The sequence below is a fragment of the Helianthus annuus genome, chromosome 16, assembly GCF_002127325.2.
Source record: "Helianthus annuus cultivar XRQ/B chromosome 16, HanXRQr2.0-SUNRISE, whole genome shotgun sequence".
Lineage (NCBI taxonomy): Eukaryota > Viridiplantae > Streptophyta > Magnoliopsida > Asterales > Asteraceae > Helianthus > Helianthus annuus.
The window spans coordinates 146483202-146506803 of NC_035448.2; the positions used below are offsets into that span (position 1 = coordinate 146483202).

Here is a 23602-nt window from a genome sequence, read left to right on the forward strand (position 1 = left end):
CTTCCTTTCTTCCGCGGATGCCTCAGTAACGAGGGCTAGGATAGCGGTGTGGCCCTTTCGTAAACACTTCTGGGCTTTAAGGAAAGAGATGATGCCTACAACAGCACCACTCTTGTCGCCACGAATCACGAGGGGTTCTTTACCAGGGCGAGGGATGCGGACGATTTTCTCCTTGCAAATAATCTCCGCTTGGTGTCGAGATAACCAATCCATCCCAATGACAACGTCAAAACTACCCAGAACGATAGGAATGAGGTTGATAGAAAAGGTCTGATCGGCAAGGATAAGCTTGCAACCTTTAACTATATGTGTAGCCTCTAAACTTTTTCCATTTGCTATTTCTACCGTGTGCTTGGTGTTCAAAAGTGTTGGAGTGCGCTTAAGCATTTGGCTAACTTTTAACGACACGTAGCTAGTATCAGCACCCGAATCAAATAAAACAGTAACAAAGAAATCATCCAGAAGAAACTTACCCATCACAACGTTGGGATCATTCCTTGCATCACCCTGACCAATCACGAAAGCACGACCTCTTGCTCCATTACCATTGTTGTTACCCCCGTTGTTACCTCCATTGTTGTTCCCGTTTCCCTGGTTGTTGTTGTTGTTCTGATTTTGGTTAAGCTGGGGACAGTTCTTCTTAAAGTGGCCTTCAGCGCCACACTGAAAGCATCCCCTGTTGCCCCGTTGCTGTTGTTGATTTTGCGGTGCTTGCTGTTGCTGCTGGCGATTCTGATTTGCAGGCCGTGAGCTCCTGCAATCCTTGGCTTCGTGACCCATCTTGAGACACCTTTGACAACGTCCTTTGTTGCATTGACCACTATGGTGTCTGTTACATTTGTTGCACTTCGGGTGGTTTCCTCGATACCCACCCTGTCCTTGATTACCGGAGGATTGCTGACCAGGACTCTGGTAGCCATCAGTCTTTCTCTGCTGAGACTGAACCGAAGCAGAACCCTTACTGGAGTTTCCATCCCATTTTCTCTTGTTGTCGTTGGGAGCATCAGAAGTAGTGGCGCTAATAGGTTTGGGCAGTTTGTTCTGCTCAACCGGTTGATCAGTGAGACGATGAGCCAACTTGACGATTTGTTGTATAGTGCCAAGGTTAGCTGAGGTTACGTGGCTTTGAATTTCTGGCACCAAGCCCTTAAGGTACAGCTCAATGCGTTTGTAGGGAGGGTCCACCATAGTAGGACAAAGGATGGCCAGTTCGTTTGACCTCTTAGTATACGCCTCAATCTCAGACCCCGTCATCTTCAGATTGAAAAATTCCACCTCTAGCTTGTGGATGTCGTCACGACTGCAATATTCTTCTCTAATCAGTTCTTTGAAGCCGTTCCATGGGGTGGCATTAGCAACCGCCAACCCAAGCAATTGGACCTGTGCTTTCTACCAGGTTAACGCAGCTCCTTCGAGTGTTCCAGTAGCATACTTCACCTTACGATCTTCCGGGCAATCACACATCTCGAAAACAGACTCGAGCTTCTCGAACCAATGAAGAAGGCCTACAGCACCTTCTGTGCCGCTGAAGGTGCTTGGTCGGCAATCCATGAAGGTTTTGAATGTGCACACAGGAGGCTGAGCATGTTGACCTGTGGTGCGAGAGTAAATGACAAGGTTAAGCACGAGGGTAGGTTTGCGAAGGTAAGATCTAAACGTCCTAAGATAGGTCGAAGTAGCAGGTTATACCTCCTGCAGGAACAGCTGCGAGTGCCTCAGCAACTCGTTCGTTGATCAGAGCCGTCAACTAGGCTTGAGTAAGGTTGATACGTCCTCCGCGTCCGCTCATGATCTTCATAACGAAGCAACGTAAGTGAGGAAAGTGTCGTGAAAGTGCGTAGGTGTGGGACAACAGTAGAGAGTAAGCACACAAGGTTCAAGTAGCAGTTATCACGTTAACTAATGCACAGTGTGAGCTATCTAACCGACAATATAACATAAATCATACCACCTATTGTGTCGAGTCTTGCACGTGGAGCGAAGCGTCGTTGTGGATCGTTGAGCACTGTACAGGTTATAGTCTGGTTTTATCAAAAATCTTTTCCCTTTCTAAAACCAAGTTCGCTATAACCAATGGCTCTAATACCAATCTGTCACACCCCCAAAATCCACCATGCGGAGTACCACCGCTTGGAGGCGTGACATGACCAGGATCGAGCCACCAATCATACCGAACTATGTATTTAAGTAATTAAAGCCAACCACAATACGATTGGTGACCGAAAGCTAGTTAACCAAGTTTTAATTTAAACAGCGGAAGCATAAACGTAAAGTCCAAAATATGAGTCCATAGTTTATAAGTTAAAGTTTCAAACGCAAGTTTAATAAGTTCATAAGGATTATATATTAAACACGGGACATAACCGTCCGTACACCACAACGACTCCTTCCTCGTGCAAGCTCCAAGCATTTAGCGACCTGTAAGGCATGTAACAACGAGTCAACAACAAAGTTGAGTGAATTCACAGTTGGTTGTTTAGTTATAGCATCCGTTTCGTAAATCATTTGTTCGTTTTGAAAACAATGTATCGTATGAGTTTGCATCGCGGTCTTTCTGACATGTTTGCGAAGGTTAGTGGGGGTTTCCCATGTGTTACTAGACCACGCGTATCGACTGCTACGAAAATATAAGAGGTGCCCTAAGTCAATGTCTATCAGCATTGACCCTTTGCCCATAGTCCATTAGTACACGCCCGTCCGACTGGCACGGTGTGAGGTTTGTTAAACCTAATAGCGCTATTAACTAATGACCCGCTCGCCATAGGCCTCGGCGATTAAGTCGATAAATGAGGGACTTAAAGTGATAGAGTTGATGGTCTTATGATCGTGTACTTAGGTTTTACGTACGTGCCCTTCAATCCGAGGACAGTAAAAAGTAGTTTAATAGTAATGATAGTACAAGTAGTTAATCAATCCCATTCCCAAACTCCTGGGAATCCCATGCCTTAGAAAGAGTGTGAACTCACCTCCGTTTGCTCGGTTAGATTCTCAATATAGCTAACAGTCAAGGTCGGTCAATCACGTCCTAATATAATTTACCAGTTAGTCATTTAGTGGCTTTCAAATAGAACACAAAGTTCCTACACGTATCTATCACACAACATGCATCGTTTTAACGGTTTATGCCCCTCTAAGTTTCCCATCCATTCCCCACTCAAAATCAAACATACGATAATGCACATAACATATATAACATGTTAGATCATTCACGGATAGCATACTCGACATTTAGACACGCAAGTCACAACTTATCTCAATTCAGCATTTATATTCAAAACCGGCTGTTTTCGGACATTTTAATAGAATGGTTAAACTATTCCAAAAATTCCCAAATTTTTACAAGATGTCTTAAACGTTCCATATTTTATTGTGTAAAAATATCGGGGTCCGGTTTACTACCAATATTTCATAAAAAATCATATTCCGGACTGAACTCAGATTTATGAATTTCTGACCACAGTCCACGGAACAATTTATTAAAAATTCATCGAGTGTCCGATTTATGAAATTCCAGTGGGGTAATTACACATGCATCGATTGTCATCTACTGTACAAATTTCATGGTCCGATTCATCACAAAACTCAGGTTATGACTGAAAGTACGACACCCATTTATTGCTGTCAAAATTCAGCTTAAGTTGCTGTTACAAATTAACACTTTAAAAATAGTAAACGAAGTCCAAAAATTACGATTCCGGTGCCATTAGAACCGTATTTCATAATATCACATTTTAGACTCAAAATATCAGTTTTTCGTTGAGTTTATGACCTGTTTACAGCCAACTGAAGTTGGCTGTAAAGTATGGACAGATTGCTGTTTTTAGTCTCTAGCTTACTAGTTTGTGTTCGGTTGATCCCGTTAATCATATTTAGTGATCGTAACAACATCCCACATCAATATCGACAAGTAAATCAGCAAATACTCAGTACATATCAAAACAACTTCATACTAACATAAATACATCATGCTTCATCTTCTTGTTTGAGCCCCTTTTTAGTGTTTTTGTAGATTTAACATATTACATTTTTTCTCTACACAAAATGGACATGAACAAGGGTTAAATAGAGACTTACTACTAGCTTAAAGCTAGGGAAAAATCTAGTGAAGAAGATGATGAGAATAAGATGAGGAATCAAGCAAGAACAAGGCTCCTTTGAAGCTCCACAAGTTGCAAGCTCCTACAACCCTTCTTCTACACTTGAATGATGCTCCAAGATGGATGAATATGGTGGTTGTGTGGTGGTGATGGTGGCGGTTTGGGGTGAGCCGAAAGAGGGAGAGAGGGAGTGAGGAGAGAGGGTAAATCTTGTGAATGATGGTTGTGATCTTTGGCCTTGCTTCTTATAGATATGATCATATATTATGGCAACTCCAACAAGTAAACAATCTATTAAAATAATAGGATAAAATATTGCACAAGATTTGGGCATGATTGTGATGGTCCTTGTAATCTTTTCATATCCTACAAGATCCTTACAAAATCAAATAAAATCCAAACAAATCCAAGGAAAACCAAAATAGATCAAATGGGATATGGTAGGATTTGGAGAAATATTTGGTGGGTCCATCATATGACTGTCCATATGTAATGGGGGGGGGTTAAGTGTAAATTTCGAACCATGTGGTTACCTTGTAATCATATACCAAGTATCTAGTTAGTGTAGTTAGTTACTAGATATTTTAGTGTGCGTTAGGGTGTTCGGGGACCATGACTACCTCAGAAGTAATTAAACAATGCTTTTAATAATATTTTGATGTTCCGGGTTATGTCCGGTTGTTCGGTCGGATACTGTTCCGTTAAATTGTTTAAATTGTTCCGTAAGGCGTCTTATATATATATTTTTGTAACACAATTAATTCCTAACACATAGGAAAATATTCAGGACTATTTATTAACTTTTCTGTATACCACTAGTATGTTAACACGCACATGTAAGTATAACACGGTATTCAGAGAGCAGTTAAATGATTCAGCACAGTTATCAAGCACTTTAATTATTATTAATAAATTGTACGGATACATGGAATTACGAGGGTTGTCACATTCTCCCCCTGTTAAGAAAATTTCGTCCCGAAATTTAGCGCGTGGTTACTGAGGAAGCTAGTTAAGTTGCATTGTTTTCCTGATTTTCCTGGGGTGTCACATCATCGCCCCGTTGATTTGGAATTTCGTCCCGAAATTCTGCGGTAGGTTCAGCCTCAGTAGTGGTTGCATTTTTCTTAAACAGCTGGGATACTTGAGTTTCATTTGGTCTTCTCGTTCCCTGGTATGCTCTGGGCCACGACGAGAATTCCAACGAACTCGAACGAGAGGTATTCTGGTATGCTTGAGAATCTTAACGTCTTGATCCGTAATCTCTACTGGTTCCTCGGTGAATCGCAGTTTGTCGTCGATTGTGAGCTCTTTGAGAGGAACTATGAGGGTCTCATCTGACAAACTCTTCTTCAGATTTGACACGTGGAATACGTTGTGAACTCCGCTGAGTTCTTCGGGTAGATTTAACCTGTAGGCGACCTTGCCAATTCTCTCGGTGATGTCGAAGGGTCCAACGTATCGCGGGTTGAGTTTGCCTCGTTTTCCGAAACGAACTACACCTTTCCAAGGTGAAACTTTGAGTAGCACCCGATCCCCAACCTGGAACTCGAGTGGCTTTCTTCGCTTATCGGCATAGCTTTTCTGACGGTCATGAGCTGCCGCCATTCGCTGTCGTATCTGAGCAATCTTCTTGGTTGTATCTACTACAAGTTCTGGACCAGTGATTTGACTGTCACCAACTTCTGCCCAACAGAGAGGTGATCGGCACTTGCGTCCATACAATGCCTCGAACGGAGCGGCCTGGATGCTGGTGTGGTAGCTGTTGTTATATGAAAACTCCACTAACGGAAGATGCTTTTCCCAGCTGTTGCCGAAGTCGATCACGCATGCCCTAAGCATGTCTTCGAGAGTCTGAATGGTGCGTTCAGATTGCCCATCCGTTTGTGGATGATAAGCGGTGCTCATGTCTAATTGTGAGCCAAAAGACTTATGCATAGCTTGCCATAGTTCAGAGGTGAAACGCGCGTCACGATCAGAAATGATGGAGGTCGGCTCTCCGTGCCTTGATACCACTTCTTTTAAGTAGATGTTTGCTAGAGTAGAAAACTTATCCGTTTCTTTGATAGGCAGAAAATGTGCAGACTTGGTCAGTCGATCCACGATCACCCAAATGGTATCGTTTCCGCGTTGAGATCTGGGCAGACCAGTAACGAAATCCATGGAAATTTGCTCCCATTTCCATTTAGGTATCTCTGGTTGTTGGAGTGGGCCTAATGGTTTCTGATATTCGACCTTGACCCTAGCACAGGTCAAGCATTTACTGACGTAGGTTGCTATGCTGGCTTTCATACCAGGCCACCAGTATGTAGTCTTTAGGTCGTGGTACATCTTATCCGAACCAGGATGTACTGAATAACGAGACTTATGTGCTTCATCCATCACAAGCTCACGTAAGTCTCCATAAAGTGGAACCCAGATGCGTCCGTTAACATAGTAGGCGCTGTTTTCTTTTTGTTCTAGCCGTTGCCTCGATCCTCTTAGGGACTCAGCTCTGATGTTCTCTGCTTCAATGCTTCAACCTGAGCATCGCGAATCTGAGCAGGAAGGTTAGATTGGATGGTAAGATGTAACGCACGTACGCGCCTAGGTATAGTATCCTTCCGGCTGAGGGCGTCAGCCACAACATTGGCCTTGCCCGGATGATACTTGATCGCGCATTCGTAGTCATTCAAGAGTTCGACCCATCGACGTTGACGCATGTTTAACTCCTTTTGCTTGAAGATATGCTCGAGACTCCTGTGATCGGTGTAAATGGTGCACTTGGTACCGTACAGGTAATGTCTCCATATCTTAAGCGCGAAAACAACTGCTCCCAATTCCAAGTCGTGCGTAGTGTAGTTCCTTTCGTGAACCTTAAGTTGGCGCGATGCGTAGGCAATAACCTTGTCACGTTGCATCAACACACAACCAAGTCCTTGGATGGAAGCGTCGCAATAAACCACAAAATCATCTGTGCCTTCAGGCAATGAGAGGATAGGTGCGCTACAGAGTCTATCTTTCAGGTGCTGAAATGCGGACTCCTGTGCATCACCCCAACGATAGGTGACACCCTTCTGAGTCAGTGAAGTGAGAGGTTGCGCAATCTTGGAGAAATCTTTGATAAACCTTCTGTAATATCCTGCCAAACCTAAGAATTGGCGGATCTCTGTTGGTGTGCGGGGTGCGGGCCAATTCTTGATCGATTCAACCTTAGATGGATCCACATGAATTCCATCCTTGTTTACCACATGGCCTAGAAAGTGGACTTCGCGAAGCCAGAAGTCACATTTCGAAAACTTGGCATACAACTGCTCTTTTCGTAGAAGCTCCAGAATAAGCCTCAGGTGTTGCTCGTGTTCCTCCTGACTCTTAGAATAGATCAGGATGTCGTCAATGAAAACTATGACAAATTTATCCAGATAAGGTTTGCACACTCGGTTCATGAGGTCCATGAAAACCGCAGGTGCATTCGTCAACCCGAAAGGCATAACCAAAAACTCGTAATGGCCGTAACGAGTTTTGAATGCTGTTTTGGAGACGTCCTCCTCTCGGACTCTCAGCTGATGGTATCCCGATCTCAAATCAATCTTAGAGTAATAACTCGACCCTTGCAACTGTTCGAACAAATCATCAATGCGTGGAAGAGGATAACGATTCTACACAGTCACCTTGTTAAGCTCGCGATAGTCAATACACATTCTGAAAGTACCATCTTTCTTCTTTACGAACAAGACTGGAGCTCCCCAGGGCGAAGAGCTAGGACGTATAAAACCCTTTTCCAAGAGTTCTTGTAGTTGTGTGGACAGTTCTTCAAGTTCTGATGGAGCTAGACGATATGGTGCTCGAGCTACTGGCGCTGCCCCAGGAGCTAGCTCGATTTGAAACTCAACTTGACGATGAGGCGGAAGACCAGGTAATTCCTCAGGAAATACCTCGGGAAAATCGCGCACAATGGGAATGTCTTCTATCTTCCTTTCTTCCGCGGATGCCTCAGTAACGAGGGCTAGGATAGCGGTGTGGCCCTTTCGTAAACACTTCTGGGCTTTAAGGAAAGAGATGATGCCTACAACAGCACCACTCTTGTCGCCACGAATCACGAGGGGTTCTTTACCAGGGCGAGGGATGCGGACGATTTTCTCCTTGCAAATAATCTCCGCTTGGTGTCGAGATAACCAATCCATCCCAATGACAACGTCAAAACTACCCAGAACGATAGGAATGAGGTTGATAGAAAAGGTCTGATCGGCAAGGATAAGCTTGCAACCTTTAACTATATGTGTAGCCTCTAAACTTTTTCCATTTGCTATTTCTACCGTGTGCTTGGTGTTCAAAAGTGTTGGAGTGCGCTTAAGCATTTGGCTAACTTTTAACGACACGTAGCTAGTATCAGCACCCGAATCAAATAAAACAGTAACAAAGAAATCATCCAGAAGAAACTTACCCATCACAACGTTGGGATCATTCCTTGCATCACCCTGACCAATCACGAAAGCACGACCTCTTGCTCCATTACCATTGTTGTTACCCCCGTTGTTACCTCCATTGTTGTTCCCGTTTCCCTGGTTGTTGTTGTTGTTCTGATTTTGGTTAAGCTGGGGACAGTTCTTCTTAAAGTGGCCTTCAGCGCCACACTGAAAGCATCCCCTGTTGCCCCGTTGCTGTTGTTGATTTTGCGGTGCTTGCTGTTGCTGCTGGCGATTCTGATTTGCAGGCCGTGAGCTCCTGCAATCCTTGGCTTCGTGACCCATCTTGAGACACCTTTGACAACGTCCTTTGTTGCATTGACCACTATGGTGTCTGTTACATTTGTTGCACTTCGGGTGGTTTCCTCGATACCCACCCTGTCCTTGATTACCGGAGGATTGCTGACCAGGACTCTGGTAGCCATCAGTCTTTCTCTGCTGAGACTGAACCGAAGCAGAACCCTTACTGGAGTTTCCATCCCATTTTCTCTTGTTGTCGTTGGGAGCATCAGAAGTAGTGGCGCTAATAGGTTTGGGCAGTTTGTTCTGCTCAACCGGTTGATCAGTGAGACGATGAGCCAACTTGACGATTTGTTGTATAGTGCCAAGGTTAGCTGAGGTTACGTGGCTTTGAATTTCTGGCACCAAGCCCTTAAGGTACAGCTCAATGCGTTTGTAGGGAGGGTCCACCATAGTAGGACAAAGGATGGCCAGTTCGTTTGACCTCTTAGTATACGCCTCAATCTCAGACCCCGTCATCTTCAGATTGAAAAATTCCACCTCTAGCTTGTGGATGTCGTCACGACTGCAATATTCTTCTCTAATCAGTTCTTTGAAGCCGTTCCATGGGGTGGCATTAGCAACCGCCAACCCAAGCAATTGGACCTGTGCTTTCTACCAGGTTAACGCAGCTCCTTCGAGTGTTCCAGTAGCATACTTCACCTTACGATCTTCCGGGCAATCACACATCTCGAAAACAGACTCGAGCTTCTCGAACCAATGAAGAAGGCCTACAGCACCTTCTGTGCCGCTGAAGGTGCTTGGTCGGCAATCCATGAAGGTTTTGAATGTGCACACAGGAGGCTGAGCATGTTGACCTGTGGTGCGAGAGTAAATGACAAGGTTAAGCACGAGGGTAGGTTTGCGAAGGTAAGATCTAAACGTCCTAAGATAGGTCGAAGTAGCAGGTTATACCTCCTGCAGGAACAGCTGCGAGTGCCTCAGCAACTCGTTCGTTGATCAGAGCCGTCAACTAGGCTTGAGTAAGGTTGATACGTCCTCCGCGTCCGCTCATGATCTTCATAACGAAGCAACGTAAGTGAGGAAAGTGTCGTGAAAGTGCGTAGGTGTGGGACAACAGTAGAGAGTAAGCACACAAGGTTCAAGTAGCAGTTATCACGTTAACTAATGCACAGTGTGAGCTATCTAACCGACAATATAACATAAATCATACCACCTATTGTGTCGAGTCTTGCACGTGGAGCGAAGCGTCGTTGTGGATCGTTGAGCACTGTACAGGTTATAGTCTGGTTTTATCAAAAATCTTTTCCCTTTCTAAAACCAAGTTCGCTATAACCAATGGCTCTAATACCAATCTGTCACACCCCCAAAATCCACCATGCGGAGTACCACCGCTTGGAGGCGTGACATGACCAGGATCGAGCCACCAATCATACCGAACTATGTATTTAAGTAATTAAAGCCAACCACAATACGATTGGTGACCGAAAGCTAGTTAACCAAGTTTTAATTTAAACAGCGGAAGCATAAACGTAAAGTCCAAAATATGAGTCCATAGTTTATAAGTTAAAGTTTCAAACGCAAGTTTAATAAGTTCATAAGGATTATATATTAAACACGGGACATAACCGTCCGTACACCACAACGACTCCTTCCTCGTGCAAGCTCCAAGCATTTAGCGACCTGTAAGGCATGTAACAACGAGTCAACAACAAAGTTGAGTGAATTCACAGTTGGTTGTTTAGTTATAGCATCCGTTTCGTAAATCATTTGTTCGTTTTGAAAACAATGTATCGTATGAGTTTGCATCGCGGTCTTTCTGACATGTTTGCGAAGGTTAGTGGGGGTTTCCCATGTGTTACTAGACCACGCGTATCGACTGCTACGAAAATATAAGAGGTGCCCTAAGTCAATGTCTATCAGCATTGACCCTTTGCCCATAGTCCATTAGTACACGCCCGTCCGACTGGCACGGTGTGAGGTTTGTTAAACCTAATAGCGCTATTAACTAATGACCCGCTCGCCATAGGCCTCGGCGATTAAGTCGATAAATGAGGGACTTAAAGTGATAGAGTTGATGGTCTTATGATCGTGTACTTAGGTTTTACGTACGTGCCCTTCAATCCGAGGACAGTAAAAAGTAGTTTAATAGTAATGATAGTACAAGTAGTTAATCAATCCCATTCCCAAACTCCTGGGAATCCCATGCCTTAGAAAGAGTGTGAACTCACCTCCGTTTGCTCGGTTAGATTCTCAATATAGCTAACAGTCAAGGTCGGTCAATCACGTCCTAATATAATTTACCAGTTAGTCATTTAGTGGCTTTCAAATAGAACACAAAGTTCCTACACGTATCTATCACACAACATGCATCGTTTTAACGGTTTATGCCCCTCTAAGTTTCCCATCCATTCCCCACTCAAAATCAAACATACGATAATGCACATAACATATATAACATGTTAGATCATTCACGGATAGCATACTCGACATTTAGACACGCAAGTCACAACTTATCTCAATTCAGCATTTATATTCAAAACCGGCTGTTTTCGGACATTTTAATAGAATGGTTAAACTATTCCAAAAATTCCCAAATTTTTACAAGATGTCTTAAACGTTCCATATTTTATTGTGTAAAAATATCGGGGTCCGGTTTACTACCAATATTTCATAAAAAATCATATTCCGGACTGAACTCAGATTTATGAATTTCTGACCACAGTCCACGGAACAATTTATTAAAAATTCATCGAGTGTCCGATTTATGAAATTCCAGTGGGGTAATTACACATGCATCGATTGTCATCTACTGTACAAATTTCATGGTCCGATTCATCACAAAACTCAGGTTATGACTGAAAGTACGACACCCATTTATTGCTGTCAAAATTCAGCTTAAGTTGCTGTTACAAATTAACACTTTAAAAATAGTAAACGAAGTCCAAAAATTACGATTCCGGTGCCATTAGAACCGTATTTCATAATATCACATTTTAGACTCAAAATATCAGTTTTTCGTTGAGTTTATGACCTGTTTACAGCCAACTGAAGTTGGCTGTAAAGTATGGACAGATTGCTGTTTTTAGTCTCTAGCTTACTAGTTTGTGTTCGGTTGATCCCGTTAATCATATTTAGTGATCGTAACAACATCCCACATCAATATCGACAAGTAAATCAGCAAATACTCAGTACATATCAAAACAACTTCATACTAACATAAATACATCATGCTTCATCTTCTTGTTTGAGCCCCTTTTTAGTGTTTTTGTAGATTTAACATATTACATTTTTTCTCTACACAAAATGGACATGAACAAGGGTTAAATAGAGACTTACTACTAGCTTAAAGCTAGGGAAAAATCTAGTGAAGAAGATGATGAGAATAAGATGAGGAATCAAGCAAGAACAAGGCTCCTTTGAAGCTCCACAAGTTGCAAGCTCCTACAACCCTTCTTCTACACTTGAATGATGCTCCAAGATGGATGAATATGGTGGTTGTGTGGTGGTGATGGTGGCGGTTTGGGGTGAGCCGAAAGAGGGAGAGAGGGAGTGAGGAGAGAGGGTAAATCTTGTGAATGATGGTTGTGATCTTTGGCCTTGCTTCTTATAGATATGATCATATATTATGGCAACTCCAACAAGTAAACAATCTATTAAAATAATAGGATAAAATATTGCACAAGATTTGGGCATGATTGTGATGGTCCTTGTAATCTTTTCATATCCTACAAGATCCTTACAAAATCAAATAAAATCCAAACAAATCCAAGGAAAACCAAAATAGATCAAATGGGATATGGTAGGATTTGGAGAAATATTTGGTGGGTCCATCATATGACTGTCCATATGTAATGGGGGGGGGTTAAGTGTAAATTTCGAACCATGTGGTTACCTTGTAATCATATACCAAGTATCTAGTTAGTGTAGTTAGTTACTAGATATTTTAGTGTGCGTTAGGGTGTTCGGGGACCATGACTACCTCAGAAGTAATTAAACAATGCTTTTAATAATATTTTGATGTTCCGGGTTATGTCCGGTTGTTCGGTCGGATACTGTTCCGTTAAATTGTTTAAATTGTTCCGTAAGGCGTCTTATATATATATTTTTGTAACACAATTAATTCCTAACACATAGGAAAATATTCAGGACTATTTATTAACTTTTCCGTATACCACTAGTATGTTAACACGCACATGTAAGTATAACACGGTATTCAGAGAGCAGTTAAATGATTCAGCACAGTCATCAAGCACTTTAATTATTATTAATAAATTGTACGGATACATGGAATTACGAGGGTTGTCACATTTGCCTCTATGTTTTCTCTTCTTTTGGGTGGGATTCTTCTCAGACATGGTAAGTACAGAGAAGTAGAAGATCTGAACTCAAGAAAATATAGAGAAACGGAGAACAAGGGGAGAAGATAGAAAGAAAATCACACTTGAGATTTGAAAATGTAAAGGAGAAAGAGTAACCGCCTCTTATTTATACCCATCGCATTTAATGCGATGGGTAGTGGAACGGCAGGGCACAGAAAAAGCACCCAATAGATGACTGACACGTCAGAAGAGAGAGAAGACGTCGTCTCTTTTTTCGGGAAGCATGGGCGACAAGGTCGGCTGACGTGACAGAAAGTCACTGAAAAAGCAACTGTTCACCTCCGATAAGACAGGGATGTCAGGCGGTCACACCAAACACTTCCCCATAACCACCAAACTTCCACCAGAAGGAAACATCAAAAGCCAAAACCCATGCCCGATGCGTCCATTTGGCTCACCTTTTTCAAAGGGCCAAACCCATGCGCCATGCGTCCATTTGGCTCACTTTTTTCAAAGGGCCAAAACCCATGCGCCATGCGTCCATTTGGCTCACTTTTTTCAAAGGGCCAAAACCGATGCGCCATGCGCCCATTTGGCTCACTTTTTTTCAAAGGGCCAAAACCCATGCGCCATGCGTCCATTTGGCTCACTTTTTTCAAAGGGCAAAAACCCATGCGCCATGCGTCCATTTGGCTCACCTTTTTCAAAGGACCAAAACCCATGCGCCATGCGTCCATTTGGCTCACTTTTTTCAAAGGGCCAAAATCCATGCGCGATGCGTCCAGTTGGCTCACTTTTTTCAAAGGGCCAAAACCCATGCGCGATGCGTCCATTTGGCCCACCCGATACAAAAGACAAAATCCACATGCAACGCGCCCATTTTGGTTCACTTTACATGAACCAAACTCTACGCGATGCATAGAAACCACAACTCTCATAAGTCCAGAATCCCTCCTAGACGATCAACTCAACTAGAAGGCACACTGGACTGGGGGGACTTGAAGAGGTATGGTCCCAATTCCTTGCCTACATGGCAGGGACCACACCACTTTTGTGCACACAAGGCATCCACGTCAACGAAACACTCCAGGAGCTTCTAGAAACTTCTAGATGATTCACAGTTGGCACCAAAGATGCTCTATCCGACATAAAGGACAACACGTGTCACCACTAGCAGAATGCCACATAGGCCTGCGGCAATTCAGGGAGCAGAACTGACAATACCGGTACGAGGTATCCAGCGCAGGAGAATGCAAGAACGCCACGTGTACCACTACACCTGCCATGGCAGAGCAGACCAAGAGGATATTCCCCTTGGTCGGACAGCTGGCACGCGCCCACAGCTGGCACAGCTGCTCCTTCCTTCTTCACCCTCCGGCTATAAATAAGACCCTTCATCATTCAGGTTCAGGATCTTTACTCTCCTTACTCACTCTATACACACACTGTTTATTTACTCTCAGAACAGTACTTATTCTCACGCCGGAGCCTGGTTAAGAGGGAAAACCCCCTTCCCCCTCTTAACGAGACTAACGGTGTTTACTGTTTTGCAGATCTCGAGCCATCAATACGAGTAGAAGAAGAGGTTGAACCCCATAAGTGAAACAAACCTATTGATTAGCCTTGTGTTAATCAGTGTTTCAACACCACTCCACCATTAAAGAGCCACCCACCACAATGATTTTAACAGCTCACTTCTTTTTTCTTTAGTTCAAAATTGTGACGATATTAATATTGAGAGATTATGTTTTTAAGTTGCACATTCAGCAACATTATAAAAACACATTACGCGAAACCTCCGTTGACTGTCAAGATTATGCTTATTGTTATTTGATGAAATAGTGTATACGAATTATTCAAAATCATAAAAATTATATATTTGTGTTTAGAAACGTCGGACCACATCTGCAAACAACTGTAGCGGAAGAGGTGGACCACGCCTTTGCAGTCCGCAAGAAGAATATTGTTTGTTTTTTTAACTTCTGCAAGCTGCTAATAACAATAACAAAAACTAACACCAAAATTGTGGAAAGTATTCCTAAAATTCTAACATACCTGTGGTGGTGGAGGTGGCGGTTGGAGAGAGAGGCTGTGGTGGATGGTGAACGGTGGAGGGAGGGAGGTTGTGGTGGAGGGTGAACGGTGGAGGGAGGGAGGTTGCGGAATCGTTCTATGGTTCTAAAAAATGATTGACAAAGATGTCAATGACAAAGAAGCCATACCAAATGAGGAACGGTTCTAATTTTTTGATTGGCAAAGATGCCAATGACAAAGATACCATACCAAAAGTGTAGAAATCTTTTGTGTAGTAAATTGACGACAAACGAAGTTGTCATTTTACTAATAATGTGATTATTTTTTGCCTTTGGTTATAGTAGGTTTGAACAAAAGAATGTCGTTCTAAAATTCGTAATTTTGAATTTATGAAATTCAGTATTTATAGTCATTTGTTGACTAAAACTTTTGACTAAAAGAATCATTTGATTTCGATAATGATTAATCGATTTTTGTTTGTGTATGTTTATGAAAAACAGATATTTGTAAAAATGCTTAAGGAATGATTAACATAAATATTTCGAAGTAATTTAACCGTTAGAATAGAATATACCTTTCCTCCTTATCCGGCTAAGTAAATCTTTAAGTTGATTTTTCCAAGTGACCAACCCAACCAATTCTTCCCTGCGGCCTTCTGCAAAATTTTTGTCCAATTCTTGCCTTAACGGTACTCTTATGGCTCCAGGGCTCCAGGTTTTGCAAAATTTTAAAGATGAACATAATGGATAAAAAGGAAACTGATATTTTTATTCATAACTAGGGCTGAGCAGTATACGGTTCAGAACCATCAGCATCGGGGAACTGAACCGGAACCGCTAGATCCAAACTGTATTTTTGTATATAGGGTCTGGTTCCGGTTCTTAAATTTGGGTAAAAACGGTTCCCGGTTTGGTTCTGGTTAAAACCACGGTTCCGGTTAAAGAACCGCTAGAACCAGTTGGGATTATAAATATTTAAAACCCTATTTTATTAATGGACTTTTCAACATCATACGACCATCCTAGTTCTTATTCCCTCCTCTTCTATTCATTCCATGATCTCATCTTTCATCTTCTAATTCTGATCCATCTCTCAACCCTAACCCTAACTGCTATCATACAAGTTCATCTCCATAAACACCCTGCAAATACAGGTACGTTATTCTACATGACCTTTTTTTATGATTGCATATATTTTCTTTCTAGATGTTTGCTTTCTGATACGTATAGTTTTCTGTATGTGAAAATAAAAATTGAATAAAAATAATCAAATCAATGTTGATCAAATTGTAAATGTGTATATAAATAGTGTATCGCTTGGTATGCATTACTGAATACTGATCAATCTATTCACGTGAACCAAATACAGTAGATACATTATTCATTTATTTTTTTAATTGCTAATACTTGGTTTCATTTAGATGTTTATGAGAAGATTGAGAGAATGAAGATCGAATGAAGTTTGAAAATGTTTGTTTTAATTGTTAACACGATGGTTGTAATAGTTTTATTTAGAGTTTGTTTTATGGCTTGAAATTTTTTATTGTTGCTTTGCTACTTTTATTTTGGTTGGTTTGAACTTTGAATATTGCAACTCTTAGTTAATGTTTTAAATGGTTTGATTCTTTTTTACTGAATTGTTAATTTTACGATTTAATTGTCAACCGGTTCCCGCGAGAACCGTTTACACGAGAACCGTTTAACTGGTTAGGAACCGAACCAGAACCGTTATAATACGGTTCGATTCCGGTTCTTAAATTTAGCAATTAACGGTTCCGGTTTGGTTCGGTTTGGTCCGGTTCTGAACTGTTGCACAGCCCTATTCATAACTGTTCTTCCCTAAGGAAGAACTTGATATTTACATAATACTCTCTGAACAGTGGAGGGAGGGAGGTTGTGGTGGTGGGTGAACGGTGGAGGGAGGGAGGACGGCGGGTAGGAAGAGATGGGTGGAGGATATGGATGGAAGTGGAGGTGAAGGTGTTCAAGTTTTTGATGAGGTCTGACGTTAAGGGAAGAATAAAACAAGAAGAGGTTTGAAGTGGGAAGTCCACCTCTTTTTGGAAAAGAGGTCGCGTGGACCTTTTAAATGAAATCTCTTCTGAAAAACAATCTACAAAACAATAGGTATGTGCGTTGTCTGCACCGCGCAGACAAAAGAGGCTCTGAAAAAAACAAACCTAAAATATAAGCACACCTTACCTCTATCCTAAAAAATAGAGAGCCTCCTTCCTATGAGATCCCCGGCTCTAAAGACGTCAAAATATATGAGTCATAAAAGCATACACTAACCCCGTGACAATATGCACACATCTACACAACAAAAATAGGAGGAAAACGTCATCCTATTTTTGTCTAATTATGACCAAAGTGGAGGGTTCAAATGAGAACAATTTTTTTGTAAAAAGAAAAAAGAAGAAGTTTCAACCAATAAGAATGCTTCATTCTATTTTATTTAATATTTGTATTTAATTTTAATATAAGGGTATATTGGTAAACTTACATAAATCATTAATTTGTATTCTTTCTATTTAATAACTAGCTAAATTAAATTTGTAACTCCTTTTCAAAATATATATTTTTTTTTCCAAATTAAAAAAACAACTTAATTTAAAGTGTAGAATAAATTACTAGTTGTGTAGAATAAATTACGAGTTGTGTAGGATATATTTCGAGGTGTGTAGGATAAATTTCGACTGTGTATAATAAAATTCTATAATGTGTAGGGTATATGTAGAAACTTTTTTATATGTGTAGGTTTTTTAGATAATATGTAGGATAATTAATGATTAGTTGACTAATTAATTAAAGAGAGAAAAATTAATGATATGAGTTATAAATGAAATAACATTTTACTAATATGCCATTTCTTCTTTTTATTATCACATTAAATTTCTTCTCAAATGAACCTTCCCCTATGACCAAATAGACCGACTCATATGCTACAAGCAGAAAAATAATCCAAAGAATTAAGTCACATAAATGATAAATCAAACAGAATACAATGAACTAAATAAAATCCTGCTACACTTGGTATGTCATCAAATAACATATCTCTAAAACTCACACTATCACAATGAAATAACCAATCCGAAACTAAATTACAAAACACAGGTATGAAGACTACCAATGTTTAAAACGTCTATTTCTCATTTGTTTCCTGGGCTAAACCGAGCTTGTTTGGGTACAGCTATACTCAAGAAAGCCTGTGAAACTACCATACCAGATGAGATGGTTAAATGTCCATTTAGCGACCAAATGGTTTCGCGAAGAAACAAAAAGGTTAACGATACCCCCTTCCTCTCCCACGCCCACGTCTTCCCCACCCCCTACCTTGGCCGCCACCGCCACCTCTGCCGCCATGTGAAATACCCTCAAAAGCCCTGTGCACTAGCTGATTGCCGCCTCCACCACGCCCTCGTTTGTTCGCATAGTTGCCTGAACCATTTGTCGTGCTACCTGCCCGTTTCACTCTGTTTCAAAAAAGAAAAAAAAATATTTGTGATGAACTGATGATAATGGCAAAAAGGTAATTTTAGTAAATAAGAACTTCCGACAAAGGAAATCATACCCGGTGGCATTAGTTGATGGGGCTACAGTCTTGACAGCTTCTTTCCAGGATAAATTAATTTTTTTATCTCCAATAAATGAAGGTGACTTGGAATGCAGCGGCTGGGTTGATAGAAAAATAATGTAATATAATAAAAAATACAATAAATAATATGCAAACACGGGTTAGAATTCGACTTTACCTGTGTCATTGCCAAAATGTTATTGCATGTTCTCAAACCTGTCGTGGCATTCTGCTTTTGAGTTTTCTGCAAATTAAACCAATAATTAAAAAAAAATAATATAATAATAAAAACGTGATAATATATGAGACTAAGTATGAATTTACAATAGTAGCCTTTTCCTCATCAGAAATTGCAGTCGCCATTGTTTTATTCTGCTGAGCCATTCCCTGAGTTAATTTCTTCATGGTAGCTTTAGCTAGTTCTTCAACACACTTCAACCTGCATAATTATCAACACAGAGAAATTAACCGACAGTCGGGTATTTTGACTTTTGACTTGAAACCATCATGTCTCGTGAAATATATTTGGATAAAATATTACCTTTCGGTGAAATCTTTGTAGAATTCTGAAAAGTCCTCACCGAGCCTGTCTGACGGCTGGCCCGTCACTATCTTATAACCACATAAGCTATTTGTGGCATTTGGAGCCTGTCACGTAAGATTGTTGATTGGAAAAATAAATATTAGGAACAAAATGGCGAAACTGTAATAATAAAAATCGTTCACTCACCTTGTGAGCTAAATGATGAAATGTGTAGAGTAAGCATTCGACGTATGTGAAGTTCATCTCTTCTCCGGTTTTCCTTGCAGGCATGTACTTCTGATTGGATAAGAACGAATATAAATCAACTGAAACAAATTAAGAGCCCAAAAGGAACATGTTTGCAGAAATCTAAAAGTCACAATATGAATCATGGTTGTTAAACTGATACATGATGTTATTGATACAGGAACAACTTGCCTAAAACGACAATCATAGGTTTCATCAACATACCATTAAAGGTATCATACTACCATAGTATTTTCCAACATTTAAAAAGGACAAAACTTTCAAATAACTTTAATCTATAGAGTATTTGAACAACAGAAGGACCTTAAATGATATATTAATGTGAATTTTTTATAAGAGAATGAGTAAAATGCCATTTTGTCCCTGACGTTTGGCCACTTTTACGACTTTCGTCCAAAGGTTTGTTTTTCCGCATTTGGATCCAAAAGGTTTGAAATTTTACCATTTTCATCCAACTCGTTAACTCCCTCCATTTTTCTGCGTGAAGTCAGTGGTATTTTCATTTTTTTACACATTTTTTTGTGATGATTAAAGGGTTTTGAGTGGGAAGAAAGTCAACAGAGGTGGATCTTTATATCTTGTAGTGTTTTTTGTTTTAATAAAAATGTCTAAAAAGACGAGAATGCCCCTGACTTAACGGAGAAAAATGGATGGAGTTAACAAGTTGGACGAAAGTCGTAAAAGTGGCCAAACGCCCATGAAAATGGCATTTTACTAAGAGAATATACATATACCTTCAGCAGTTGAACAACAGAAGGAAGAATATTGCGCGAATCCTGTGGTGTTGCGTAAGGAGAACATTCAGCAAGGTTTTTAAGCAGGTCAACTTTCCGTTCTTCAGGAAGCTACATATGAATTAATTAAAGGGTAAGCCACATATTATACACGAGTTGTTATTTGTTAACTGTAATTCCTCTGTACTTTAATATTTCAGTTTTGCGACAAGGTTGTTATTATTTTATATTGTACCTTATCAAATATTGGAATGATGTTCTTGTTTAGATAGTTAATGAACTTGCTACTTGAAGCACCCCTCTGCATATAATTTAAAGCCACAGTTATAAGAAAGTAACATCACGGGTATGACAGAAAAAATGCGTATGAATAACAAAAAGAATTCACATACTAAGAAAAACGGAAGAGCCATGTAGAGGCACGATATCAATCTATCGATATGGTCCCCATCTGAAACCTGCAACGTGAAGGCCATATAATCAGCAAACTATATAATCAACATTATTATAAAATAGACCAAAAGTATAGTTTGCTGATTATGTTAATATACTCACATCAAATGGTGCATCTAGATCTGCTTGGCTTTCGATAATTTCAATAAGCTCCTGAACACGCTCAGTAGGAGCTTTATCTCCGAATATGTTCAAACTTTTTAAGAAATCCATAAACATTTTGAACTCTGCTCCAGTAACATCTTGCAAGCTCTGCAAAAAAAATGGAATTAAAGTACGCTTGCATGGTTATATAATCAACTAAAGTGCATTAATGTGACTTTAGGAGCATACTTTTTTTATTAAATCGGTGATATGCCTTTCCATTTGTTCTTGAGGCTTCAAAAGCTCAGACTTTATAGGAAACACCTGCAGTTTCATTTGAAAACACATCGTCTTAGTTTATACAAACGATCAAAATTGTATTTATTACTTAAAAGACTGTTTTCTCACCTTGTCCCTGATAAAGATCAGGGTCCTCTCACGATTATCATCTGCAATTGGTTTATCATCTGCAATTGGTTCATCGACACTTTCAATGTGCTTGAATAAAGCTGTCAAGGAGGCTGCACGTGTATTTTAATTTATTAAATTACAGTTATAGCGATAAATGAAGATAAAACTATGATGCTCCCATTTTATAATTAATAAATTAATAATTATCTTTAAAATACCTTTAACATCCTGTCTCAACAATGACAGAAGTGCTTTATGCACTGCATCACGTTCCACATTTTCTTCTGAAAATATTAAAGTACTTAATGTCATATATAGAGAAAGGATAACATAAAAAGGATTCTTAAAAGCTGAGTCTTCTTGTTTGATCCCACTCCAACGACGAAATAAACATATACGTATATATGTATGTGTGTGTGTGTGTCATACATCAGCTATTGAAAAGCAAACTTTAAAACAAAAAATATATATTTTACCAGCTATGAGAAGTTGAGCAAGAATGTCAACAATCTTAGGAATATGTTCCGGTGTATCCTTGCAGAAAAGAGGAAGTCCACGAATTGCTTGCACCCGTATCTTCACAGAAACGAATAGAAAAAAATAGAAAAAACAATAAGAACTTCAGCTGATATAGATTCAAATAGCAGCAGTTCTAATAACAGTTCAAGACAACAACATTAAACAGCTTCAAAAAATAAATAGAATGCTTCACCAAATGCCTTTACCACTTCTCTCATCTCTAATGAAGTCATAGTACAGTACTAATTCAATATTCTAAACTAATAATTCACATACTGTCAAAATGTCTACTCTACTATCAGAACACGCCATTAACAACATAAATCCTTTTCCTAACCCTAACAGAGCACAGAGACTAAATCCATATACAATCATACTTAGGGTGTAAACGAACTGAACCAAATGAAGCCTTGTTCATGTCCGTTCGTTTAGCATTAAACTTGTTCACGGACACATATCGAACGAAAATTCCTGTTTGTGTTTGTGCATTAAGAAATTGAAATTGTCCACAAACACATACCATTTACAAAAAATGAAAAACAACATTCTTAATCCCAAACATTAGACATAATCCCCTTTTAAAATGTTAAGCACTTGAAATAATGATCATAAACATAATCCCAAAATAAAGTTTCAAAGATCTAAGTTTCTAATGACCGAACCTAAACAAAAAAAAAAATGACCATGAACCGACGTAAACGAGCATATTACCAAATGTTCACGAACACAATTGAACCTAACGCAACCTTTGTCCGTGCTCGTTCATTTAATTAATCAAACGCAATTCCTTGTTCATGTTCGTTCATTTATTAAACAAACAAACAAACGTAAACGAACTTCCCAGTTCCAGCCAAATGGTTCGCGGAACATTCAGTTCGTTTACAGCATACTTAAATCCATGTAACGAACCTATAAATAAAAAATACTAACCCCTAGTTCTTCAGCTTAACACAAATACCCGATGAGCATCACTTTTTGTTTGTTCATGTATGTTCGTGAACGTTCGTTTATGTTTTTGGTTAAATTGTGATGTATTACACTTGTTCCTTTGTGTTCGGTCATTTCTGTTTGTTTATGTTTCGTTCATGTTCGGTGAAGTGCGAACGAACTCAAACGGAGAGTACCAGAACACACAATTAATAACAAGTATAAATCATTTTTCAAACCCTAACATAGCACATAAACTAAACCCAAACACATTCATTTAACTGCACAACTTAAATAGTAAAATTCACACAATAATAAACCTACAAATCAAAACACTAACCCCAAGCTCTTCAGCTTCACACAAATCAATATGAGCATCAACAGCAGTCCCCGATAATCCCGGAAAAAACTTGAAAAACCTAGGAATCAGCTGCGCAGCTAACTGTCTAGCTTTTATGTTCGTACTGGTAGCCGATGCAATAATATTCTTGTAATCATCCTCGTTCTGCAAAAACAATAACCTAATTTGACATATTTCATGATAATAATCAAAGTAAACCCTAGAAAAAATGAACAAGTGGTGACCTGAGATTTGTCTTTGGCTTCGTTGAGGCGTTCGCCGTACTCGTAGAGCTTTTCGATGTCTTTCGCGTCGCCGGAAGCGTCGGCCATTGGTTGTTGTGGTGGTAGTAGCCGGTGGTGATCGGAGTGTGGGAAGAAGAGATGGGAGAGCGGCTTGAGGTTGGAAGTTTTAGAATATGAAAAGAGAGGGAATATAAAGGGTTGTCGATGATATTAATGGAAGTTGGAGGGACGGATGTGTAACATGGGTCGAAACATACGTGGCACGATTTTTAACTTTTTAATTAGACTCGCGGGCGTTGTGTCGCAGACACAATGAACGCACAACTTTTAAAACATAAGCGTAACGTTAAGGGTTGTTATATTGTTGCTTTTGAATACATAAGACTTTGAT

At 40.1% G+C, this 23602-nt stretch overlaps 1 protein-coding gene across 1 annotated transcript; it reads right to left on the reverse strand.

Annotated features, from left to right (window-relative positions):
• Positions 1–18103: 18103 nt before the first annotated feature.
• LOC110889556 (apoptosis inhibitor 5-like protein API5) lies at positions 18104–23390 on the reverse strand. The gene is made up of 16 exons (XM_022137109.2): positions 23212–23390; positions 22967–23131; positions 21657–21756; positions 21399–21464; positions 21178–21290; positions 21019–21093; positions 20788–20937; positions 20625–20690; positions 20468–20533; positions 20233–20343; positions 19439–19528; positions 19250–19356; positions 19033–19147; positions 18887–18952; positions 18706–18806; positions 18104–18607 (listed from the first exon to the last, which is right to left on the reverse strand). The coding sequence occupies exons 1-16, from the start codon at positions 23296–23298 to the stop codon at positions 18418–18420; spliced, it is 1668 nt and encodes a 555-aa protein (XP_021992801.1). The 5' UTR covers positions 23299–23390; the 3' UTR covers positions 18104–18417.
• Between the last annotated feature and the right edge of the window lie 212 nt (positions 23391–23602).